This window comes from Artibeus jamaicensis, unplaced genomic scaffold, assembly GCF_021234435.1.
Source record: "Artibeus jamaicensis isolate MK-2021 breed Jamaican fruit bat unplaced genomic scaffold, CSHL_Jam_final contig_490, whole genome shotgun sequence".
NCBI classification, from domain to species: Eukaryota; Metazoa; Chordata; class Mammalia; order Chiroptera; family Phyllostomidae; genus Artibeus; species Artibeus jamaicensis.
Window position 1 is genome coordinate 14,604,896 of NW_026521861.1, and position 25,405 is coordinate 14,630,300.

Sequence of the window (25,405 nt, forward strand, 5' to 3'; positions counted from 1 at the left end):
ACCTTGATCCACTTGTATTATTAACAGTGATGGTATTCTCATTTAAAAATGTGGTAGCCACTGGGAACATGGCGACTTCTACACGTTAGTAAGTAGGCTGCTTGGTCAGCTTTGACACCTGTGAAAAACTACGTGCATGTTGAGACGGGGGTGGAGTTCAGGTGCAGGGGGGGTCAGTTCCCAGTAGGTCACTGCCCCAACTTTTTGTTACAAAAGAAAGGCCCTTTCCCCACAAGACCTTTTAAAGACTTCTACTTGTTTGAAAAGAAAGCTACAGGTGTAAAAAGTGCTTTCTATCATTGGGAACATCAAACAGAAAAGGCCACATGTGATAATATTTAAGTATAAAAGCATCAATACTCCCTCTTCTGGCTATACCAACAGGAATTCTCACCACTCAGTATCAGAAATAATTTAAGTGCCTATAGCTACTATGAAGCTGCAACTAACGTCTCTGAGTTATAATTTTTCTAATTTCAGAGGATAACCCATATGGTCAAGTAGACACACGCACGCACACTCCACAACACACACAAGCTCACAGAGACAACAGCACTGCCCAGGAGCCAAGGGGTCCACATTAATGCAGGACATCGTCTTGGGGACACAACCTATCCACGTCTGCTTGACAGTGCACTTGGCTTGTCTCTGACACTAAAAACTAAGACATTTACTGGTGCAGACAAAAGTCAAGTAAAAAACAAACTCAATATGCAAATTCACCATTACAAACAAAACATTTTAAATATAATCACAAATCAACACAGAAACAAATTCTGTAAGTATTTTATTTATCATTAAAGAAAACCACAGCAGCAAGTTCTGTGTTGGCTTCAATGAGACCAAAGTTAATCCTGAACACAGCCACTACACCCCAAAATTGAAGTCAACACAGTCATTACTACAATTACTTGGTGAAAGAACCTATCCTGAAAAGAAATTAAGAAAAAGAATTGAAACAATTCCTCCAAACCACACTTATAAATATTGTCTTATTTAAAATGCTTGAAAGGCTGAATTCTCCATTAATGGAAGAGCAATTTGCTATTGGCAACAGGAAAAAAAAACTCAGCAAAGGTTTACCAAATACTTTAAAATTTAAAAGCTGTAACTTCTGGATTCACACGTGAGCAGTATTCTTGTCATTACAACAACTGCAGATTGCTTTATACTCACCTTCTCTCAAGTAAAATCTACAGAAACTCCCACTGCACCGGATATTTGTAAAGTTCACTGCGCTCAGAGTGAACCCAAACGTTTTATATCTAGTCAGTACCTCAAAACACCGAGAGGCATGTCTCAGCTGCTAACGGGGTGAAAACTGCTTTAGCCCCTTGCTTTAGAGTGTCTTGAAATACATTTTCTATAATAGAACCTTACCTCATTCCAAATTAATATATTTCAAAAATCAAAAAAAATATCAGTTCTATACCAAGATACGAGTATTACTCAATACCTGAAGGGTTCACATTTTAAATTTATTTTTTATTTTTCCTTTTTTGTAAACAAGTGATTGATGAAATAATGCAACACCTTAAATTCCAGAAAATGGCATTGTTTTCCAACCTTCTGTGGAAACGGCGCATGATCGATCTATTATATAGGATTAGTACAAGTTCATGCTGTGTTATGGTGAGACAACATTAACGAATCCAATTCAGATTGGCTGAAGCACAAGAATAGTAATCCTCGGATGTGATCAAACCTATGTAAGACAGGAGTTTGAGTCTGTCGTTCTGAGACTTAACGTCGTACCGTAGTCCATCCATCTTCATCAGTCTCATTCTTAGTACGACGAAGGGACTCCCTGTCTTTCTCAGCTCTCCACGAGGCCTTCTCTTTCTCGCCTTCTCTTTCTCGGTCTCGCTCTCGCTCTCTTTCTCGGTCTCTTGAAAGAGCTGGAGGGGGAACGCGACGAGGGGTATCCCGCTCTTCTGGCCGATCATCTTTCCTGTCATCAGCACGTCTCCAGGAACTTGCTAAAAAGTTAAAGGAAAGAGAATTAGTTTGTAGTGTCCTCTACCGGCTGAAACTAAGCAGAACTTCGGCAAAAGGAATGCCTCGAATTACTCAGAAATCCTGTACTGAAAAGAACGATACGGAATCGGCATTTGAAACCAATAAAAGCTAAATATATTATAATCATTTTGATACATTTTCTTAACAAAACCTTGAAAACATGCAGAGAGATATACTTGAAATTTGCAAACAAGAAATCACTGGCCTGGGAAGTGTCCTAATTGTTTTACTGGTTTGGCCAAAAAATTCATTTGGTTTTTTTCTCCTAAGATGGCTCTAGTGGTGCTTGGTTGTCTTTAACCTCATTTGAAACAATTTGGTTAGGTTGTATTGTGACAGCTGTCATATCAGCATGCATTTAAAACAGTAACATCAAAACTGGTGAATTATTGTGTAGCCATTTTAATACTGAAGATGGAATATTATGCTTTACTATTTCAAGAAAGGTAGTAACACAACAAAAAGCAAAAAAAAAAAAAAGATCTGTGCAGCGTGTGGAGAAGGTGCTGTGACTGTGCATGTGAAGAGTGCTTCGTGAAGTATCACGCCAGAGACTTCTCGCCGGACAATGCGATCCAATGGAGAAATTAGCTGAGAACAGTCAACCTTATGCTATGTGGGAGACAGCCGACACACTCAAAATATCCAGATCGATACAGTTACTGATGAAAATATGAAAAATGTCTTTTATTTTATGGAAAAAACTATATGAATGTTTTGGCCAACCCAATAATCTACAAAGACTATAAGAAAGTGATAACAAAATGGCTGAATTTAAAAATTTTTTAAATTAAAGGGTTTCTGGCTCAGAAATACCCTTACAATGCACAGTTGTACTAATCAAGTATTAGAAGCTTGTAAGACAATTATTTAAGTGCAATGGTAATTTTAAATATCAAGTATTTTTTACTAAAGTTTCAACTGTCACAATTTCAGAGAAAGAATATTTATTATACTTTCTCCTAATCCACTATGACCTTACTTAAAAAAAAAAGTGATAAACTGTTTCCTTGTTTACATAAAAGGAACTCTTTATCTATATATATATTTTGCTTAGTAACCAATTTAATTAGTGTACTACTCTACTGGGTTGGCCAAAAAAGTTCATTTGTTTTTTTCCATACGATGGCTTATTAAAATTAATTTTGTGTAGCCATTTCAATATTGAAGATGGAAGAATATATGCAACATTTTTGACGGTTTGCTTTATGATTTCAAGAATATTAAAATGCAACTGAAATGCAGAAAAAGATTTCTGCAGTGTATGAAGACAGTGCTGTGACTGATCGAACACATCAAAAGTGGTCTGCGAGGTCTCATGCTGGAGATCTCTTGCTGGACGATGCTCCACGGTCGGGTGGACCAGCCGACGCTGACAGAGATCAGACTGAGACACAGAACAATCAACGCTCCACCACACGGTGACAGCTGGCAGACTCACGACCGCCAAATCGATAGTCACTGGTGAATCTTGGAGCAACCACTGACTGACTTTTACGAGAACTGTGAATTCTAAGCTAAGCACCACTGTCGTATTTCTGGTGTTCACATAAATCTATGAGACAATTAAAACCCCAAACCCCCCAGAAGTCACGATTCTCCAGCAGTTCAGCAGCTGTACACATAATCTACCTTCTTCACGCTCTGATCTGAGCGGAGGTCCCCGGCGATCCCTGTCATCTCGCCTCTCTCTCAGATCACGGCGATCATCTCTCTCCCGTCGGCGGTCATCTCTATCCCTATCGTCGCGGCGACTTGAATCTCTCCAGCTCGAGGCTTCCTCGGCTGGTCCTCTTCTCCTGTCACCTTCATCCCTGCAATCATTCAAAATGATACGTTACATTCTGACGTTAGACTACATGGATGATGGTAAGAGAATTTATCATAATACATCATGGTGCTCAAGAGTTTAGGAATGTAATGAGAGGGATCAAGTTCAAACTCATCACTTACTCTCGATCTCATGCCTCAGGCAGGGAGGTCAAGTAAACACCCGGGTGTATGCTATCCAACACAGCAGCCACTACCCACACGTGGCTCCTTAAATTTAACTAAATGAAGTCAAGACACTCCCTCAGTAACACTCACCATATTCCAAATGGTCAGCAGCCAAGTATGACTGTTGGCTACCATAACGGACATTACAGATACAGAGTATTTTCATCCCTGCAGAAAATTCTATTACACAGTGATGGTCCAGACTTATCAGTACAAAGCCATCTTGGCCAAAAGTAGTAGAAATTATCACTGATAAGTAAAGCAGCTTTCTGAAACCTATAAAATTTTATTAGCAAACTCATTTTAAAAAGAAGAAAAGAGGTTTTTAATAATTTCAGGGCACTAAGACTGACCGACCTAAACTACAGGGGAAAAGCCATGGGCTGATGAAGACAGCCAGCCCCTGTTCCACCCCCGAAGAGTTGCCTGAACTGTAAAAGCCACAAAGATCCTGCTTTCATTTTCACTCTTGGTTAAGAAGAAACAGTTAATTAGATAACCTCTAAGATTCTTAAAAAAAAAAAAAAAAAAGCTATGATTCTCATAGATGAATTTAGGCAAGGGGAAGAATGAGGAGCTAGCTCCATCTCTCAAAAGCAGCTGGGAACACACAGGAGTCTGGAAGACGACCCGAACCAGAGCCCCACACACAGTTTCAATGAGAGCATCACACCTAGGCCGTCTGAAACGATCCTCTCGGTCTCCATCTCTCTCTCTGTCCCTTTCTCTCTCGGGGTCCTTGCCGCTCTCGTCACGATCCTGACTCTCTCTCTCTCTCTCTTTTTCTCTGTCCCATTCACGATCTTCTGATGGTCTTGATTCTCGAGGTGGACCCCAACTCTCTTCTCTGGCCTTTTCTTTCTCTCTCCATCCACCTGTTTTTTTAAAGAATAAAAAAAATTTTTCTACTCAAGAAACACAGATTGGCAACAATGAATAGAGCTCTTAATGTTGGCATTAATCCATCACTATTCTAAATACTAATTTAAGGCACTCCAACTTCATTAAAAAAAAAAACAAAACTAAAGCCATTTACCTCATTTCACAAAAGCCCCAGCTCCTATTTATATGACCACCTATCCTGTTTTTCTAACACGCAGGAACGTGATGTAAGAAATTTCTATAAGCCTGGGTTGAATAACCTGCATGCAGATATTCTGGGCATAAAAAACCTGTTTTGATGGTAAACAACTTATTTAAGCAGAGAACTTAAAGGGTGAAGGGTAGAAGCCAGATCTCTGAGACAGAATTCCAATTATATTTTCATTTATATCTTGCAACATTTTTAAAACCTTTGTGACCAAAACCACCCTTTTATTTCATATTCCTGCCTTCCTTCGTTTGCCACCCACACAATCAGGAAACAAGGATAAATCCTTTGACCCTGCCCAATACCTCATACTTACCCACGGAATGTCCAAATCTGGGAACACTATTTTTATGTACACACAGAGGCCAAAAAGAGGAGCGATTTCAATGAAAACACATTACAGTTGTAAGGCTAATAATTATTAATCCTGTTACCACTTAATTACCACATGCCATGGCACTATTCCAAACTGATATATGACCTCCTTCAATACTATCCATAGCTCTGAGTTAAGTAGATTTTGTACTTGCTAGTTTGCCTATATGCTAACATTTATTTGTACTCCCAAAAGTAAATTTGAGAACTTTTACAGTCACCTGCAGACATGTGCAAAGTGGCAAAATATTTCAGTTGACTAACAAGTACAATACATTCTCAGCTAGGCTGAATAAGGCAATGTTCTGTCTTCTTGCTACATCTCTCAGACTTTAAATAAGCATCCTTTTGAAGGCCTCATTAGTGCCATGTTTTTGCATTTTTGTGCTTTTCATTGGCAATTTCACTGTTTACAATGGCCTCCAAGCACTGGGCTGAAGTGTTTTCTAGTGTTCCCAAGCACAAGAAGGCAATGCATGGAAGAAAATACATGGGTTAGATAAGCTTCACTCGGAATACATTACAGAGCTTTGGCCATGAATTCCATGTTAAGGAGTCAATAATATATATTAAATAAGGGATCTCTAAACAGAAATAGAAATATAAGAAACAGGTTATGTATTGACGGGTTAACGAAACTGTTGGAACCAGAAGGCTCACAGGACACCAACCTTTATTTCCCTAGGAGCAACCAGTTCAGTATTCACAGAGACTTTATAAAACCCAACAAGCACGAATGATACTGCTGTCCTCCTTTTACATGAGGCATGGAAAAGTGAAGTGATTTGCCCACAGTCACACAACTAGACAGCAGAATGGAGTAAGGCAGAAGAGAAGAGAGAGTCGCATGTAACAGAAACCACTGAGGGGGAAAGGCAAGGAGGCTGCTCAGTTCCACCCACATTTAGAACAGCCTGCACCGGCTACTGCACAGAGACTGGACTTGCAAGTGAGACAGCCAGCACAGACAGTACCAGCAAGAGTTCAAAGAAGGAAGGACAGGCCCAGAGCCAACTACACGCAGGGGGAGCAGAAGTGGCTTAAGGAACACTGACAAGCGAGAACTAAACTAAATGAAATTATTTCGCTTGAAGAAGAGAAAGCCAAGCACTCCCAGATGTGCAGCTCGCACAGCTAGATGGAAAGTGGTGTCCCTGAAGAGAAGCAGGTGCTCGTGTGTGTGCACACGCGCACAGATGCAGTTTTGACAAGAGTGAGTCTGAACTGTCAGCAACACTCCCGAGTGGAGATGTGCTGTGTACGGTATGCAGTTGGAAACACCAGGTCTGAAGGCAGAAAAGAAGTCATCTGGAGACTATGATAAAGTTCACAGACTTGTATACAATTGCTCAAGAATAGCAAAGTATGAAAAGATGATCAGGCCTAAGACTGACAAGGAAATGAGCTCTTGCCATGAGTACAATCCCATGGCTGGCAAGTGTATTTTGCTCTTTGTTATTTATTACAAGGAGGCTGGTCCAGGTCAGAACCGGAAGAACAGACACTTAAGGTATGGACACAGAAGAGCCCTTAAAGCAATAAAAAAGCAATAGGAAAACAAAATGGGCCAAGTCACTCTGTTTTGGTATGTTGGATATTGAAGGTAAGTGAGCTTTGACCTAAGTCACTGCAGAGATATTCAAGAAAAAAGAAAAGACCAGTTTATCTAGAAACTAATAGGAATATGAACCAATCTGTCACATATCCATTAAAATTTCTTTTTTTCCATTGAAAGATAACTTCTTTATTAAAAATATCAAAATATAGTCACTTGAGCCTTGACTGGTGTGGCTCAGTTGGTTGGGCGGCAGCCTGCAAAGCAAAAGGTCGCTGGGTTAGATTCTGGGCGGGGCACATGCCAGGGTTGCAGATTTGACCCCAACCAGGGTGCAACGGACTGATGCTTCTCTCCTTTCTCCATCTCCCTCCCTTCCCCTCTCTAAACCTGAACAAACAAAACAGAAACAGACTCAGGCAGTGTAAGCTGACAGCTGGGGCGGGTTGGGGCAGTGCTGGAGGAATAGAGGGAAAACGAAAAGAACTGGTAGACACAGACAACGGTGTGGTGATTACAGAAAGGCAGGGATGCTAGAGGTGGAAGAGGGGACGGAGGCATAAATGGTAATGAGTAAAAATGCAATAAAAATTTAAATTATTATAAGTAAATAATAAATCCTTAAAATTTTACCTGGCTTGACAAATGGTCTCCAGAGACCAGGTCTCGAGTCCTCTCCCCTTCTGCTGGGAATCCGGTCATCATCGGTCCGTCTTGAGACCCGGTCGTCATCCATGTTTCTCCAAGGACCCCTGTCCTCATCTGCACCGCGCCTTGGAATTCTATCATCTTCAGCATTCCGCCAAGTTCCTCGATCTTCATCCAACCCTCGCCTGGGACCCCGGTCCTCGTCAGCATTACGCCAGGATGATCGTTCATCATCAGCACCTCCTCGCCGAGGTCCCCGGTCCTCATCCATCCGTCTTGGTCCTCTGTCTTCATCCGCTGTCCGCCAATTTCCTCGGTCCTCATCCAGTCGTCTATGTGGTCTGTCATCATCTGCGTGACGCCAGCTTCCCCTGTCATCATCACCAATTCGTCTGAGAGGCCTGTCGTCATCAGCAACTCGCCTGGGAGGCCTGTCGTCATCACCGATTCGTCTGGGAGGCCTGTCGTCATCACCAATTCGTCTGAGAGGCCTGTCATCATCGGCAACTCGCCTGGGAGGCCTGTCGTCATCAGCAACTCGTCTGGGAAGCCTGTCGTCATCACCGATTCGTCTGAGAGGCCTGTCGTCATCGGCAACTCGCCTGGGAGGCCTGTCATCTTCAGCATTACGCCAAGAGGGCCGGTCATCGTCTGCCCCTCGGCGAGAGAAGCGATCTTCGTCAGGACCACGTCTGGGACCTCTGTCATCCTCCACGCCACGCCTGGGGACCCGGTCGTCATCTGGTCTATGGGAAGACTGACTCTCCTCATCCTCCCCCAACCGCCTCAGGCGATCTTCATCTTTCCGGTGAGGCCTCTCCTCATCCCGCCCTTCTCCACGTCTCCACTCCCTACAAGGCAACATGCCAAACATCTTTAAACTTTCTTTAAAAAGTACATAGTCTTTTTGAGAATTACTTCACTTATTTTCAAACATCACTTCAGTGTAAATTCATTAATCCTACCCTAAAATAGTATGTGCTCTTAATAAAAAGAAATAGTAAATTCGAAATATTACAACAACAAATAATAAAATAGAGCAGACAACTGCTTTTTTAAAAAAGGGTATCTGAACTTTTCCAGGAGTCCCTTGGCAATTTCATTTTAAAGGATGGTTTAAAAAAATATTTGTTATAAAACTGTTCATTCATTCTTACTCTAACTCTAATACTGTCCCAAAACTCATTTCTCAAGATGATTACAAGTCAGTAATTACAGCAGTGTTGAAGTAAACTACAAGAAACAGTTCAGTAACAAACATGCACACAATTCTTCACAGCTCTGCTTTCCCCTCTCCTACAAAATAAACCAAATTAGAAAACCACTACCAAGTCAGTACCACCACCCACGGTCAGTCGGTACCGCTGCCCTCAACCCCACTCACTTGTCCGGCAGGCCCCTCCTCCACTCGGAATCGACTTCGGGCCCTTTCCTCCACGTGCCTTCTGCGTCTCTGTCTCCCCAGCGAGAGTCCTGTATTGAAAGGTGAGACGCACCACATTGGCCACGATGACTACTACTGGTATTACCACTCAAACATTTTTGTACTTATAATAAGCAATCTCAAGTCTTTAGACATAAGTAAGTTTTAAAACTGTTTCTCTGTTAACCTGAAATGAGACGGGCAGGACAGTGAAACTGTGGTTTTATAAACAGTAAAACACCACTTGAAAACAAGCTGGCAGCATCCCCCTGGAATAATTAAAATGCCTACGGATTTTCTTTGACCTAGCAATTCCCTTTTAAGATTATGTGAAAAAAGCCAAGTGTCCCAAAATGTACATCACAGTGCCTGCTAAACAGGTGGAGCAAGTGACAAGTCTAAGAGGTCTAAGAGGGGACAGTTAGATTAACAGCAGTTCCCTGCTCAAAATACTGTCCCCTGCTCAATAAAAATTATGGAAAGGGCATGGGAGACACTCAACATCCTTAAGGTGAAAATGTACATGCAGTGCGATCCTTGTAAGGGGAGATGCACACAGTTTTAACCGCAAATCCCTGACACAGCCCGACTGCTCCTACAAACACAACCTACGGCCACGCTCAGAAAAGAACAATATAAAACAAGCTCTCAGGATGCGGTGGAAGGACTGAAATAAAAACCTAATAAAACCAAGAATAACTACAATCCCTGGCAGATAAATATGAGGATCATAATTTGAAATTTAAAAGGTGTCTTCACAACAGAAACCTCCAAAAACTAGGATGCCCGAGTCGGTCTGCTGCCGGCACAGCCACCGACTCGGAGCTGTCAGGGGCTGTTCTCCAAGACAGTCCCGAGTGAACACTGCGGGAGAAGGCAGGACACCTCAACTGTCACTGTCACTCATGGCCAATCCAAGGGAAGGAACGTCCACACCCCAGAACACCAAGTTTCTCCTACCCTTCACACTCACCTGCAAATTAAACTCAAAGAATTCAAATTATGAGGTTTTAGGGCAAATATTAGACTCTCGGAAGATTTTTCTTAGGTGGTTATGAGAGCCATTAAACAAATAAAAAGAATTCTAAAAATGTAACATAACCACCAAACCTTTAAATTCACTTGACAGATCAAACAGCAGAATAGGCTTTGTTGATAAACATATAAACAGGAATCTCAGAAAACCAGTTACAAAAGGACAAAGAATTGAAAAAACTGAAACACTAAAAAAGATAAAGAACTTTGAAAGACCAGAATAGAGAAAAGGAGAAAAAAATTTCCATAAAAAAAGGGACCACCACCCTCTGAGTAAACGGCTGTCCTCTCACTGTCCTCTCACCGAAAGGACATGGCCGCCTGCACCACCAAGGACGGCCAGTAGAGACCACACCTGGTGCCCCAACACAGCCTTGGACTCCCTTCACATCGAGGACACAGAGAACATGCCAACAGCTCCCCAGGAATAAAACAGCGCCTCCCCAGCCTGCACCACCCCCACCCCCGCGTGCCCTAGCACAGCCAGCCCAGGCTCCGAGGGAGGAGGGCTCTGAACCGGCCGGAACCGCCGCGCCACTGTTCCACCGTGAGATGAAAACAAAACCTCATTTGAGACACACACAAAGACATTCTAGAAAAAATCAGGAAGATAAAATACACGACAAAATGTTATCTGCAAAAGGGAAAAGGTGATACAGTATAAACGTACTTGAAACTAAATCATGTTTGCCAGAATAATGATAATAAGTCCTTAAATAAAGACAGAACATGTTTTAATGCTCTGGAGGCAAGAACATACAGTTGATTGCAATAAAACATAAATAAAAGTATGCTCAGACTTTTGTTTTGTTCTGAAGGGGCAGAAGAGTTCCCAAAATTTGCAGACTGTTAAGTTCACAGATTTTGGAAAACATAAAAGAGTAAAGAAAATAAAGTTCTTAAGTCTGGTTTGAAGAAAAGAAGGAATGGCAGGGACGTGGAAGCGAGTAGTAAGGTCCAAACCATATGTTAGATATAAAACAAGTGTAACAGTTTTAGCATCTACCATGCTAAATTGAAGAGATAAAACTAAAAACTCTCCAATTAAAAGAACAAGTGAAGGAAGGCAGGGGGCACAAAACAGAAATGAAAGGATGAACACAGATTTGCAAAAACTAAAACTAAGTCACAAACGCACAATCACGGGAAAGCTACCTCACTTCCTTCAGAGGATGGACTTCCCATAAATCGACAGGATGAAGCAAATTAAATTAAGTCCAGTAACACAACTGTTCTGGTTTCACATGCACACACAGAACTCTGTGCCCAACCAAAAGTACTCCTAAAATGTGACCATGGTTTAAGACACAAAGGAAAAAATGCATTAAATTCCAAAAGTTAGAAACCAAGCAGGCCACAATCACTGATAACAAGAAAGTGAAAACATACATTAGCAACAAGAGTAACAAAACTGACAACCTATCCTCCTACATGTAAAATTGAAATCAAAGACCACGCAGGTAACCTACTAAGGGTTCCTCCAATGAAGCCAAGGGCTTGGAAAGACAGGGTACAAAAAAAAGGAGTGGAGAAAAGGCAGGTGAGAAATCCTCCAGCTGCTTAGCTCTTAACTTTAAAAACAAGCAGTATTTTGTTTAAGAGGCAGGCTGGGCACATCCCAGGGAAAAAAGAACACATAGGTAGATGTCACAACACATGATAGAGCATAAAACTAGCTCTGTCTGGCTGAAGTATAGGTGACTAAGAAGAAAATGGCACAGGTGAAGCTCATGAAAAAGAACAGTAAATACACAAGGCCTTGCCTGCTAAGACATGTTTTAACCTTTTGTTCTATGTAATGAGGACCAACCAAAGAAAGGTCTGAAACCCAAGAGCAGGTGTAATGACCAAACACGCACTATGAAAAATCAAGCAGGTCACAATGTGGAGGGAGATCTGAAGCTGGGGGAAGATTATGACCAGGGAGAATAACAGAAAGACCAGTAAATAATGCAGACAAAAAAAACTCTGAATTAAGGTAGGAATGCAGAAACAGAAAGGACAGAGAAGGATTCAGACCTCTGTGATTTAAGTGGGTGACAATGCCACCAGTCAGGAGAGGGAATTAAAGCCACACAAGATAGAGGGAGAGGAAATAGGTCAGTTCTGGGCATGCGTGCAAATTAAACATAATAAATAGAGCAGTGTTTGAACTGCTTAGCAATCTAGTTAAAAAGCAGGTTCTGATTCAGAAGGTTTGGTGTTGGGCCTGAGACTCTGCATTTCTAACAAGCTCCCAGGGGATGCTGAATATTGATGGTCTATCAGACCCAACCTGAGTGCCAAGAAATTAGAGAACTCACCTCACCCTCTTAATTCACAGCAACTCCTTCCAAGGAACAAAGAACAATTCCCCTGCAATAGCACTAATGAGTTATCTTTTGTCAACTATTTAGTCTCATGAGATTCAATACGCCAAAGCCTGTAAAAATCTCAGCCTCACTAACATGTGTAATGCTCTCTCCTTAAGAACCCTCTGTCAGTGGGAAGACGAACCAATACCAGAGACGTAAATGTAAGCGGTTTAAAACACCCAGCCCAGACATCAACACACACACTGACATATATATACACGTCACGCAAGAAAAGGAGCGCCGATACACACAAGCCATCCCAGGGAAAAACAACGTCCGAATACTCACCTTCCTGGAAAGGGGGTCATCACCAAGTCTTCTCTCTTCCTCTCTGCGACGCTCCCTTTCTTCAATTTCCAACTCCCTTTGGCGTTTTTTCCTTTCTACTTCTTCTAACTTCTTGACCCGCTCCTGGTATTCTCGAAGCTCTTCCTCACGCTTTGCCCGTTCGGCACGTTCTCTCTCTTCACGCTCTACATGAGGGATTAGTTAGAAAGTGTGCCTCCTACCCGCACCTTTCCCTTAGTGCTAGGTCTACTTTTCTGGTACTGAACATGCAGCATAATGCAGAAATAAATGCTTCTTAAGAATATAAAAATAGCTTACAACCAGCTAAAGGACAGAAGATGTTTAAGAAAACAAGTCATTAATGCCATTCATCATTAATAGTTTTGTAATGACTGAAGAAAATACTAGGAATCCCCTCCAACTCCTAAGTATATGCAATACCAGAAAAAGGATCATTTGACAGCCCTCATCTGGCAGTTAATCCTAAATAAATATTAGTATTACTCACAAGAGGGGACCCAAAAAACTGGAATTTATAAAAAATTATGTAGTTTTACATGTTTAAACTTCAGTCACCTCCCAAGTACTCTCCATTTGATGCAATACACCTATCGAGACTTTTTTGCACTGATCAAATCCGTTACGGAACTCATTGATTTTGATGCTTTTTAGTGCTTCTGTTACTTTTTGTTCCACCTGTTTCACATTAGCAAAACATTTCCTGTTCCTCAACATCTTTTTCATCCAGAAAAATCAGGGTGAAATCAGGTGAACAGGGAGGGCAGGGCACGGGGGTCATTGCCATTTTTGGTAAATACTGCTGAAGACTCAGTGCAGTGTGGGCAGGTGCACATGTAAATCACCCATCATGAAATGGGCAAATGCATCCAGCATTTTTTAAAAAATCGCTGAAACAGAATACAGCCTCTCACACCACCAGCTGGTACACTGATACAGATGGGTTCCTAGAATCCATCTAGCAGTGGAAGCCTGTACCACAAGCAGCCCGCCCTTCAGAAGGTAATTCTGAGTTTTCCTGGGGCTCTTCCCTCAAAGAGACAGTGATAAAAATTTAAAAAGCAGTATTAATTTTTAAAGGAACAGCAAAAACGTAAAATTCAGCTAGTAGGTTAAGACCTAATACCTTTAAACGCAACAAATTACAGACAACTAGGTTAAGATCCTCAGAACCTGAAAACTAGTGAGGTATAGCTAATAAGCCAATGATCCCGACTCCTCGATTCCTTTATTTTCTAAACAAAACTGCTGTAACCTGACCTAGTATCGACCTTGTGTGCCCTTCAAACCCGGGTCCAGTTACCTTTCCGCATCTGCTCCTCCGCCCTCCTCTGCTCCTCCTCCTCCTTCTCCCGGTAGTAGGTCGCTCTGCGTTCTTCTTTCCGCTGCCTCTTCCGGTCTTCCAAGCGATTACGCCTTTCTTCTGCCAACCGTTCTTCAAACTGTTTAAGTTTTTCCTGTAATTGGTCGCCCCAAATATTTTTTTAAAGATCAGGTTTTTGTTGAAGAGCTACAAATAGCAGTTAGGGTTGAACTTTACAGAAGCATTGCAGATTTCTTGGAAACACAAAAAGCAACCCTCAAGCATAAAAACCAGTATCTCCAAATGACTGAAGTTTGTCTCAAATGTAAGATTTCCAAAAATTTAAATTGTGGACAATATCCAGTTTGTCACCCATACAAACTAAATTGAATGATTAAATTAGAACCTTAAGAGTGGGACACTTAGTTTCTTTCTGAATTAAACAGTAAACAAAAGCTTGTATCAACAACCAATTTCATGCAGTCCACCCTTCACCTTCAGAAAAATAGTAATGGCTGATTGCTTAGCCTGGAAAATATTTAAGAAATTTTCCATTAAAACATTACATGAATGATAACATTGTATTTGTTAGATCAATACAGAATGTGCCACCGTGTTGAAAAAAAATAAGCCTTAAGGCAAAACTAAAACTCACGAGCAAACACTGCCCTGGAACCCCAAGCTCACCTCATAAACAGACTGCCGCGCTGCCTTGAGTCGCGTTACAAATGAATCTCTGTCTTCAAGCATCCGTGACAATCGATTCTTATGTTCGAGAGCCTTTTCTCGTTCTAGCTGCATAGTTGTAATCTGCAAACACATAATACAAAATTAAACGCCCAAAGCTCTCATTACGTGAGCACTGATTTGCCCACGTCCTGACAGGTTCTTGCAGAGCACAAGCAGCTCTTGCGCCCTGCCCACCCTGCCAAAAAAACGGAAGGGTGACTCGACTACTCCTTGTGCCAACAGGCCCCCAGGAATGTGATCAGGGAGATGGATAAGGAGTCCCAGAGCATCTTCAATCACTGTTTTTATTTAGGCCCACAGTACCACAAATTTTTATAAAGGAAAAACTGTAATATACATATTAGAACAAACAGTAAATACAAACAATAAATAATAAGCACTATGGTTTAATTATTAAAGGTATTTCTTCCTTAAAAACAACTATAGGCCTGGCTTTTGTGGTTCACCGGGTTGAGCGCTGGCCTGTGAACCAAAGGGTGGCCAGTTGGATTCCCAGTCAGGGCACATGCCTGGGTTGTGGGCCAGGTTCCCAATAGGGGGGCGAGCAAGAGGCAACCACACACTGATGTTTCCCTCTCCTTCTCCCTCCTTTCCCCTCTAAATAAATAACCAACCAAGCAACCAACCAACCCACACAAAAAAGAAATAAAACTGGAGGTTCAGGCTTTTCTATTTGTGCCCCAAGTAAAAAAAAAAAGATGAGGCTTCAGGACAGAGATTGCAGTAAATCATCTTAAATTATTTTATTTGGTCTGCAGCATTTTTCCTAATTTCAAAGAGAATTATCACTAAAATTCCAACTTCTTAAAAAAAAGAAAGAACGAACTGGCAACACTAGGCCCAAATGACAAGCCGACGGAACCAAGAAGAGGGCTGCGTTCTCCACACTGCAGCCCCCGCAAGTGCACACTGTCTCCTGCCTGTGGTTACCTAACTCTTCTTAACCAGAATGAGATCGTTGTATTACAACTTCGGCCACTACAAACCTTATTTTTGTGTATTAGGTAAACAGCGACTAGGAAAGAGGGAGCAATCTAGTCATATATTGTAGGATTCCCTTACGTAAATACCCAAAATAGGCAAATCTGAAGGCAAAAAAGAGGCTGCCTACAGCCAGGTGGTAGAAGTGACATGAGGAATAACTGATAACGCATACCAAGTTTCTTCTGAGCTGTTCCAAAATCAGATGGCTGCACAGTTCTGGACATACACTAAAAAACGTCAACTGCACGCTTTCCATAGGTGAATGACAAGACACGTGAGTTACCGTATTTTGCCGTGTATAATGCACGCCCACGTTTTTGACCCGAACTTTCAGGAAAAAAATCTTTCACTTTAATTTTTTAATTCAATTACTAATTTATTTATACTTGTTTTTTGTATTATGAAGATATTTCAGCATTTATTTTTTAACACAGATATCGTTACTGCTCTCTAGAGTTACACTTTTAACACATAAGCATAAACAAAAGAAGTAAAATATTTACATAGATACGGAATTAGTACTACCCATGTATAGTGCACATCCTTACTTTTCCTTTAAAAATTAGGGCAAAACTATGTGTATTATACACAGCAAAAGTACAGTATATCCCCATAAAGCTGTCTTAAAAACTACACTTTTCAGCTGTCCTTTGCTACTTTAGAAGCTTCATTTTTCAGTCTCACTGTAAAAATTTCTGCCCACCCATCTGTTCATATGTAATCGTTAAAGCACCATATCTGGCAAAGAATACAAAAGAAATCAATGATCCCATTGCTGGCAAAGGATTTAATTACAGCTTACAGCCTAAAAATATTTCAATTAAGTTGAAATCTTACTCTTTCTTCTTCTTGTTGTTCCCACAAATCCATGTCTTTAATTCTCTGTTCTTCATAAGCACTTTTTATTAAAGGGATTTCTTCCAAACGTTTAGCTCTTTCAAAATAGTCAATCTGAGTAACATGAAAACAAATGGAGGTTTTTTAAAAAAAAAAAAATCTCTTAATTTAACATGTTAAAAGTTTACTAGCAGTCTTTTCATTTACCTTTTTTTCTTGATTCTTTAGGCGTTCCTGAAGTTCTTTCTTTTCTTTCTCCAGTTGTTCAACCTGTTTAGCCATGATGAAATCTGGATCTAACTCTTCAAGGTCCTGAAAAGTAATACAAATGTACAACCAATAATAAGAATATAGCCCTGGATGGTGTAACTCAGTAGCTTGAGTGCTGGCCTGCAAATCGAAAGATCACTGGTTTGATTCCCAGTCGGGGCACATGCCCAGGTTGTGAGCCAGGTCCCCAGCTGGTGGTGTGTGAGAGGCAACCACGTATCTCTCACACACTGATGTTTCTCTCCCTCTCTCCTTCCCTTCCCCTCTCTCTAAAAATAAATGAATAAAATCTTTAAATAAATAAGAATGTAAAAGAAATGCAATGGAGCACTGCTTCTAGAATCAAATCCTAAGTTACTTTTTACACAATGAGTCAATGTTTACAAGGGGAAAATTTGGGCAACGTAAAAATGTTTTGCAATAGCCGTACTTCTACTTTATTATAAGGAGAAAATACCACCTATTTCTCACTCCTCCAATATGCTGAAAATTGCAGAGCCATTAAAAACAAATGCTTACTTCATGTAAGTAGTTAATAAATCTTATGTACCAAAATGAGTGAACAACCAAATAACTCAAAATATACCAACAAATGGCAATGGGCCATGCTCCGGAGAGAAGCTGGACAAAACTGAGTTTAATGAGCGATGCACCACATACTTCGATATCGATATCTTTGAATGCCTTGGCACCCAGTTCTGTTTTCTTGATCTGTTCTAGCCGCTCACGAACAGTCTTCTTTTTGATCTGCTCATGTTCCTGTAAAATGCGCTCCTTCTCTCTCTCCTTTGCCTCCTGTCGCAGCCTCTCTTCTTCAGCCTTCCGTACTTTCTGCAGTTCGGCTTCCCTCTGCTCCAATTCTTCTTTCTCACGCTGAATATTCAGACTCTCAAGCCGCTCTTTCCTTTCCTCAATTGTCTGACGGCGAGCCAGGATACGCTGATGCTCCTTCCGTGAATTTTTAAGGTATGCCGTAACAGCCAACTGGTGCTGTTCTTCTTTCTCTTGCTTTGAAAACAAATGTTAATTCAAAAGTTTAAGTCAGCTACCACGGTATTAGGCATCAAAAACTACTAAATAACCCCAGGCATTACCCTTATGCATCTGCATTTAACAACACAAGATGATTGATTATTCAAGCTACTAGCTCTCAGTCCCAAAGGCCATGACACTCCTCCCACAGCGGTAACATGGCTGAAAAACCTCTATTCGCTACAAAGTCAACTTTTCACTGCACCCAATCCACTTTGAAATGTTCTAGCCAAGAAGGGAACATTAAAAGAATGCACAAACAAGGGAAAAACAACTTGGACATGAAGGCAAAGCCCAAGGACAGACAGTACTCCCTCTCCTGGGGGGGATCATCACTGTGTGGTCTATCCCAACACTCATTATTACGTGGACTGCGGTATTTTATCCCATGGAAGGCAGCTCACTGACAGGTGATCTGATACAGAAATTTGATAAAAATATCGAAACTACCAAATACAACTGAATAGGTAATAGAGTTAAGTCCCTTCTCTCAGACACCATCTCAAACCTTTTCATGAAAGATGTAGCACAAGGGCCCCTCAAAATTTCTGCAGTTCTTTTCTCCCAAAGATGCATACCAGTACATGAGCTGGTTTAATGACTTCAAGTGCTTTTGCAAGTACTGAGGACATGGCTGTCAGCTGGTTCCTTATTTGCTCCGAAGGCATGCTTTGCAAATAAGGACCAAGTGGAGCATCTTCTCGAGTAGCATAATTCAAATCAGATCCAAAACTCAGGGTCCGAGAGGTGTGGTCAATGCGAACCTTTGAAAATTGATATTATCAGCAGTTAAATCCATACGCACATAAAGTCATCCTTCGAATGAATAACTTTTGATTAAAAATTTCAACTGAATGAGAAGCAAATCAACAAAAGGATGTTGAATAAAAAACCTGGAAGATTTACTCAAGCTTTGCCAACGTACCAAAAGCTGAGACACCAAAGCCCTCAGCCGGTTTTAGCCCTCAAAGCCCAGCCTCCCCCTCAGAGCCTCTCACGACACACACCTGCAGGTCGCAGTGCCGGGCTGCGTCTACTATGGCCCGTTCCAGTTGGAAAGCATCAACAAAAGGAACCAGAGAGGTCAAACGAGAAAACTCAATGCTCTGATAAATTTGTGCCACCTGCATAAAAAACACAAGGTTACTAATAATAGCTATCATTTATTCAGTATTTTTTATGTGCAGTCTCATACACGGGAAGTAGAAACTATGCCCATTATTCAGAGAAAAGAAGTTGAAGTTCAGAGTATCTATATTAACGGTACATAGCTGGAACTGGCATTCCAATGCAAGGCTCTCAACATCTAATCCTATGCTTCAAACCATCATACTATACTATTTTTGAAAAGCATCTTTTTATAATTTCATAAAACAAAACCAACCCCCCTGATTACATATTTGCAGATAAAGACCTGCTACCTGATTCATCTGAACAGTTTTCTAGAACTATTTGTCTGAAGGAGACTGGCAGTATTACTATGCAGTTATACTGCTAATTAACCTTCAACTACTTGTATAGCACATAAGAAATAACACTGCTCACATATACGAGAAAGCAGGTCAATGAAATGTGCACAACTACTGAAAAGAACATATAAAAGCCCCTCCTCCAAATGAAACAAATGGAAAGAAAACAAAACAAACTTTAAACCGTATTATAAATCAAAATAGTCAAAATAGTCTAACGTAAGTAGTAAACTGGGCTAAAATATATTAGAAGACTGATAATACCTACTGTATGCAAGAGAAAAGGCTCTCATTTGCAACTGGTGGGAGGGCTCCTTAAGGAATCTTTTCAGGAGCTATTAAAGCTTCAAAGGCATAAACTCTATGACTACTTCTACTACTCACGCTACAGAAAGTCACAGAAGTAACAAACATGCTCACTGCAACACTTTCTAAAAGCAAGAAGCCCAGGAATACAGATTGCATCAATAGTCTGAATAAATAAGTTATGGTACCCTCAGGCAATGAAAAGCCATTACCAACAAGGAAAAAATGTACTAAGAGTATTCAACAAAAGAAGAGAAAAAAATTATAAATTACACAGAAGTCTTTTTTCCCAAATCAAATATCAATAAGACTGATTTTGGACAGGGAGAATTTGGGGAGTCTTGCACTTCCTGGGCCATTCTTAAATTTTTTCAGTTTCACAATAAAAACAATCAAGGGGAGAAATTCCAGTTCTTACATAAAACATCCATTTTTCATTTTTACCTGCTGCAGAAGACGAAGTATGGTGTTGTTCTGCAGCTGTGGGACATACTGTTGCAGTTCTGGTTCCTTTTCGGGTTGGTCCTTCACCCAATTTAGAACCTATAAAAACACATTAAATTGAGAAAGAGTTATACTTACTATGGGACAGACACTGTAACACCTACAAAACCTTTTCAATTATTCCCCCAATTTTCTTAACATACAAAAACATCACACAACACAAAGAAATGCAGAATGTCTTACAAAACTCATGGGTCTTGTCTGAAGGCGACTGGCAGCAACAGCTAAGGTCAGTCACACTGCTAATTTACCCCCACAGGTTTGTTTCCCACATCAGAAATACCTTTTCTCTTGTCACAAAGAAAGCAGACAATGAAATGTGCACTGAAGCCCTGGCCAGTGTGGCTCAGTTGGTTGGGATGTTGTCCCACAAACCCAAAGGTTGCAAGTTTGGTCCTCCAGGTACATACAAGAGGCCACCGACTGATGTTTCACTTCCTTACTCCTTCCCTCCCTCCCTCCCCCACCTCCTCTTTAAAAAAATCAATAAGCATGCACTCAGATGAAGAAAGAGAGAGTGAGGGAGGGAGGGAAAGAGGGAGGGAGGGAAAGAAAAAAAAAACAAGAAAGAAATGTGCACTGAATTCAAATACACAGGACAATATAATACTTCGCACTTACTAATAGAAACATAAACTACAACTGCACGGGCCAGGCTCGCACGGGGACCTAACACAAAACTGAATGCGAAGGCCTACCTTTGTGACTCTCTCACAGAGTTTCAGTGGGTTAAATTCCACTTCCAGCCAATTGTAAAGGTCTTTCACTTCTGGGACAACATATTGCAATACATTGAATCTGACCTGCAGTACACAGAACAAGAGGGTTAATTGCTGGGGGAGGCAGGTTTAAGAGGATTACATGGTAATAGGGAAAAAATACAATAAAGATTAAATTTAAAAATAAGTTGAGTTGCTAAAGGAAGTTTTCAAACTGGGATTCTGAACAGATGATAAACTGAAGAAAACAGAACCTGATATCTGAAAAATGCAAGACTATCTAGCATCCATCTTTAATTTACTGAGGAGAAATCCAGGACAACTGCTGAGTCTCTGGCTCCAAGTTATGCAACTATCTACAGTGAAAAGCCCCACAAGAACTTAGAAAGGAAATAAAAACTCTAAACACTACCAATAAGTTACTTACAAATATAACTCACGTGGTCAAAATAATCTAACTTGTTATCAATAACAAGTAAAATACCAGAGTTATAAATAACTAAACCTAGCTTTGCCCAGTGGCAGTATCATAGCCAATGAGGTTTATCCGAGGCGCGATTATTGCTAATTAAATAACTAAACCTCACAAAAATGATCACAGCATCACTATTTATAATATTATATTGCCAGAAATCAACAAACTGCAGGTTTTAAACTGTGTGCCATTCTGAGCAACGTCCTGCCATTCTATGCCACGTCATCCCTTTGTCCTGCTATCGACACTGTGTGGCCTTACAGTTATCTGGTCAGGTCATCTGACCAGCTGCATCCCAGAGCTTGAGTTCCAGTCACCCTTATGTTACTTAATGCTCAGAGTGAGACTAGTGATGCTGACAATTGGAGATACCAAAGCTGTAAATCGCTCTCCTTTAAGTGAAAAGGTAAGTATAGTACATTAAAATATTGAGAGATCACATTCACATAATAGGACATAATGGTTCTTTTCTATTTTCAGTTACCATTGTTAATCTCTTACTATGGCTAATTTATAAATTAAACTCTATCTTAAGTACATACATATAGGAAAAAACATAGTATGTATAGGGTTCAGTTACTTGTGGAAGTTTCAGGCATGCATTAGGGGCCTTGGACCGTATCCCCCACGAACATAGGGAAATTTACTGTAGCTCTTACCTAAAATAAGCAATTCTGCCAAGAAAGGCAGGCCTTTCCCGGAGCACCCATCCCTGTTTTTCTTGTGTGAAGTTACTTACTGGAGGTTTACCACAGTAACTACTGAGTCACACATGGCAAATGAGAACCCCTAAAATCTACTCCCCAGGAATACAAACTCCACTTACATATCACTAGCCTGGCATATAACAGGCATTCACATGACAAAGTTTTGCTTAATAAAAAGATTCCATCAGTGTAAAACACTGTAAACATACAAAGTGTAGGCTCCGTATTCTGAAACTGATTTAGTGTATGCAGTAGGTAAAATCTAGAAATCTGCATTTTAGCCTATTTCCCAATTCTGTACATTTGATCAGTCTTCCTACAGCCCCCATGAAATAAGCCATGAAACTTCTCGCCCATCATTCTTCTCTTACTGAGTGGTATGGTCCATACTATAGCTACTCAGAGCTACTCCATGTTCCATCTACTAATCAAGTTTAAATCCAGCTCAGCCACTAGAGACAAATCACCTCAAATGAACACAGTGCTGACCTACAACACCAGTTTGAAAAATCTCTCCATGCATCAGAACTCCCAGTATATACCACCAGGAACTGCAAAACCTGACCCAAGTTTTGTTCAAAGCTCTAAAAATGTCAAACATGTACCATGTCATTAATAAGGCCGATTCTCGTGGGTGGGGCTTGAAGACCCAGCAGTGTGGCGAGGCGCCGCTGTTTTTCAACTATAATGCCGTCCATGTCCAGAAGTCGGGCGATGTCAGTTCGTTCGGGGGTAATAGGGATGGAAAGAGTAGCCAAAAGCACTCTCGTGGACATTCTGGAGAACAAAATTACAAACCTATTAAATCTGTAAATGTTACTTAAAAGGCAGAAAGAGATTATTCTCTGATTATCTGGTACAATGTACCAGTGACAGAATATGTATACCACCATGTGAACTGTACATGTAAGTATTATTCATCAAGGCAGACGGCCAATTAAGAAATGGGCCACGCTAAAATGAACACCTGGAGAATCAGAACTTCATCCATCCACTTACTACTGCCAGCGGTTTCTAGCTACAGAGAAAGACGAGGTTAAAAGGCAAGAGAAACACATTTGCACACCCCTAGCTCCTTACAAAAACTAGGCAGCTTTAAAATTTAAGGGAAAAATAATAGCAGGAAAGGGGGAAAAAACCTGTAAGGACCGTAAGTGAACACAATTAAGAGAAGAAAATAAAAGCTACATTTCAGCTCCCCTAGAAACACAAAAGGAAAGGAAAAGTGAACTGTTGGACACGGAGGGCTGCAAGTTCGCAGCCCCCCGGCCACAGGCTGGCGTGCCCACTTTTCCACTTTCACGACTGGATCTCAGGCAACATACTTGATTAAGGAAAGATACAACATAAAGCTAAATAACCTAGTGCTTTTTATTACAGTACTCTCTGTAAGGTCCTCTCTTATAGAAGGTCCTTCCTCAAGAGTTTCAAAAATATACTAGAAAAATTCATTTAAGTTGATTCTATTATTGCTGTAAAACTAAAAGAAAAACACAGTTCTACTGGAGGCCAAAATCTCATAGAGAAAAAGAATGGTAGATGAATCACCTAAGTCCAACTGAAAACTAATTTTTTAAAAGAGGAAAATGACTGAAAGAAAACAGACTACAGACAATGTTCAAAATAAATTGGTCTTTAAAATGCTAGCTTATAGACCATTTTAAATAGTCATTTTTATATGTACCCTAAATATTTTACATAGTTAATATTTTTATAATCAGGACAAAAAGTGACTTTATGGAAAGTATTTTCAAGTGTCTAATTTGTTCTAAGATTTTTTTTTTGCCCGAGTCACATTTATTTTAGGTTTAAGAAAAACACTATGTTCAGTTTACTATACTGCAGTACTGCTTTTCTGTGCAAAATCGTTTCTTATTACTTGGTGAATCCAGTAGTGTTTCTTCCCTGCTCTGCTGTTTCTTACTGGGTTTTTCTGTCCCTTTGTTTTTTCAATCCGTGTTCTCCCTGCTGTACCCTAAGAATAGATTCTAAATACCTGTATGGGGATAGAAAGCTTACACCTTAACACTGTCTTTTATATTCAATATTCTTAATCAATCTTTCTCAACTGTGCCTTTGGCAGAGTTGGTTATTGGACAAGACGGCTACTGAAGACCAAGAATACTGTCCAAGAAGAATGTCTGGAGACACTTTTGGCCGTCACAAACTGGGAGGACTGCTAAGGAATCCAGCGGGCAGAAATGAGGGATGCTGCTGCCTAAATGCACAGTCCCTCACCACAATCAATTATCCAGATCCACACAAATGTCAACAGTGCAGACGCTGAGAAGCCCTAATCTACAACATACTGCACCACGGCATTTAGTAGTAACCAGCTGCTTCATAAACTCAATTCTGTAACATTCTTACCTCTGCATCTCGTCTTGGGTAAGATTCTTTCTCATTTCTCTAGACAGGTGGTAGAGGCGATGGAGTGTAGACGCATGAAACAGAGCATTTCCAGATTTCCAGAACACAGTTGAGACTTTATTATAGTAATTTGCCATCAACTGAGGTTTAGGCGGCTTCTTAGATAAGGAGAACAGCCCGTGAATGTCTTCCACAGCTTTGAAGGCTTCCTAAAATTAGTAATATGAATTACTCATTGCATTCTAAACAAAAACACCCATCTAATTCAAATCTCTTTATAAAACCTAAAGCACAAAACACAATAAAAGTGGCAAATAAAATGCTTTCAAGTGTGGTTCTTTTTATTCACCTATAATTTAATATCTGATATTTTTCTGAAAACTGTCCTAATTGCAAAAATGCTAAATCCTTAAACTCCTTAAAGTTGACAGCAGACTTTTTAAGAAAAATGTGTATAATCGCATACCACTTGGGGAAATACTCAGAAAAAATCCGGAAGGACACAAACACAATACAGAGGTTATTTTCAAGTTCACGAATGAATCTGTCCTTTTTATTTATCCATATTTTCTATAATGAACATGCTTACTTTTATTTCAGGCAGGCGGTTAAGGGTATCCCAATAGAAAAGGAAGGTTCCATAAGGAGACAGTGGGAAATCAAATCACATTTTCACTTGGCTGAAAAACTTTTGATAAGATTTTTAGTTTCTTCCTCTGTAATTTCAATTAGATTTTGGGGAGAGGGGATCAAATATATAAAAGGTTCACCTTATGACTACCAAATCATGTGGAAATGTCTTTGTGAAATTTTTAGGAAAGCCAAATAGAGAACTACTCCCAACACCGGAGAGATCTCCAACGCAGGGTTCCCCAC

At 40.5% G+C, this 25,405-nt stretch overlaps 1 protein-coding gene, 2 non-coding genes and 1 pseudogene across 3 annotated transcripts in view; 1 reads left to right on the plus strand and 3 right to left on the minus strand.

The window, feature by feature from the left end:
• Positions 1 to 770: 770 nt before the first annotated feature.
• The window catches only part of EIF3A (eukaryotic translation initiation factor 3 subunit A), a 35,776-nt gene continuing 11,141 nt past the window's right edge, over positions 771 to 25,405 (minus strand). The window contains exons 6-22 of the mRNA XM_037132849.2: positions 24,530 to 24,738; positions 22,765 to 22,936; positions 20,957 to 21,061; positions 20,199 to 20,297; positions 18,987 to 19,103; positions 18,558 to 18,743; positions 17,608 to 17,955; positions 16,885 to 16,989; positions 16,678 to 16,791; positions 14,794 to 14,916; positions 14,107 to 14,260; positions 12,786 to 12,970; positions 9,070 to 9,158; positions 7,671 to 8,536; positions 4,691 to 4,892; positions 3,652 to 3,833; positions 771 to 1,979 (exon numbers count right to left, since the gene is read on the minus strand). Coding sequence (XP_036988744.2) covers positions 1,744 to 1,979; positions 3,652 to 3,833; positions 4,691 to 4,892; positions 7,671 to 8,536; positions 9,070 to 9,158; positions 12,786 to 12,970; positions 14,107 to 14,260; positions 14,794 to 14,916; positions 16,678 to 16,791; positions 16,885 to 16,989; positions 17,608 to 17,955; positions 18,558 to 18,743; positions 18,987 to 19,103; positions 20,199 to 20,297; positions 20,957 to 21,061; positions 22,765 to 22,936; positions 24,530 to 24,738 — 3,492 coding nt within the window. The 3' untranslated portion in view covers positions 771 to 1,743. The remainder of the gene's footprint in view (positions 1,980 to 3,651; positions 3,834 to 4,690; positions 4,893 to 7,670; positions 8,537 to 9,069; positions 9,159 to 12,785; positions 12,971 to 14,106; positions 14,261 to 14,793; positions 14,917 to 16,677; positions 16,792 to 16,884; positions 16,990 to 17,607; positions 17,956 to 18,557; positions 18,744 to 18,986; positions 19,104 to 20,198; positions 20,298 to 20,956; positions 21,062 to 22,764; positions 22,937 to 24,529; positions 24,739 to 25,405) is intronic.
• Positions 19,430 to 19,557, minus strand: LOC119040101 (small nucleolar RNA SNORA19). Its single transcript, XR_005080788.1, has one exon. It is a non-coding gene; the product is annotated as a small nucleolar RNA SNORA19 (small nucleolar RNA).
• Positions 20,454 to 20,583, minus strand: LOC119040102 (small nucleolar RNA SNORA19). Its single transcript, XR_005080789.1, has one exon. It is a non-coding gene; the product is annotated as a small nucleolar RNA SNORA19 (small nucleolar RNA).
• On the plus strand, positions 21,485 to 21,611 carry LOC119040104 (uncharacterized; annotated as a pseudogene).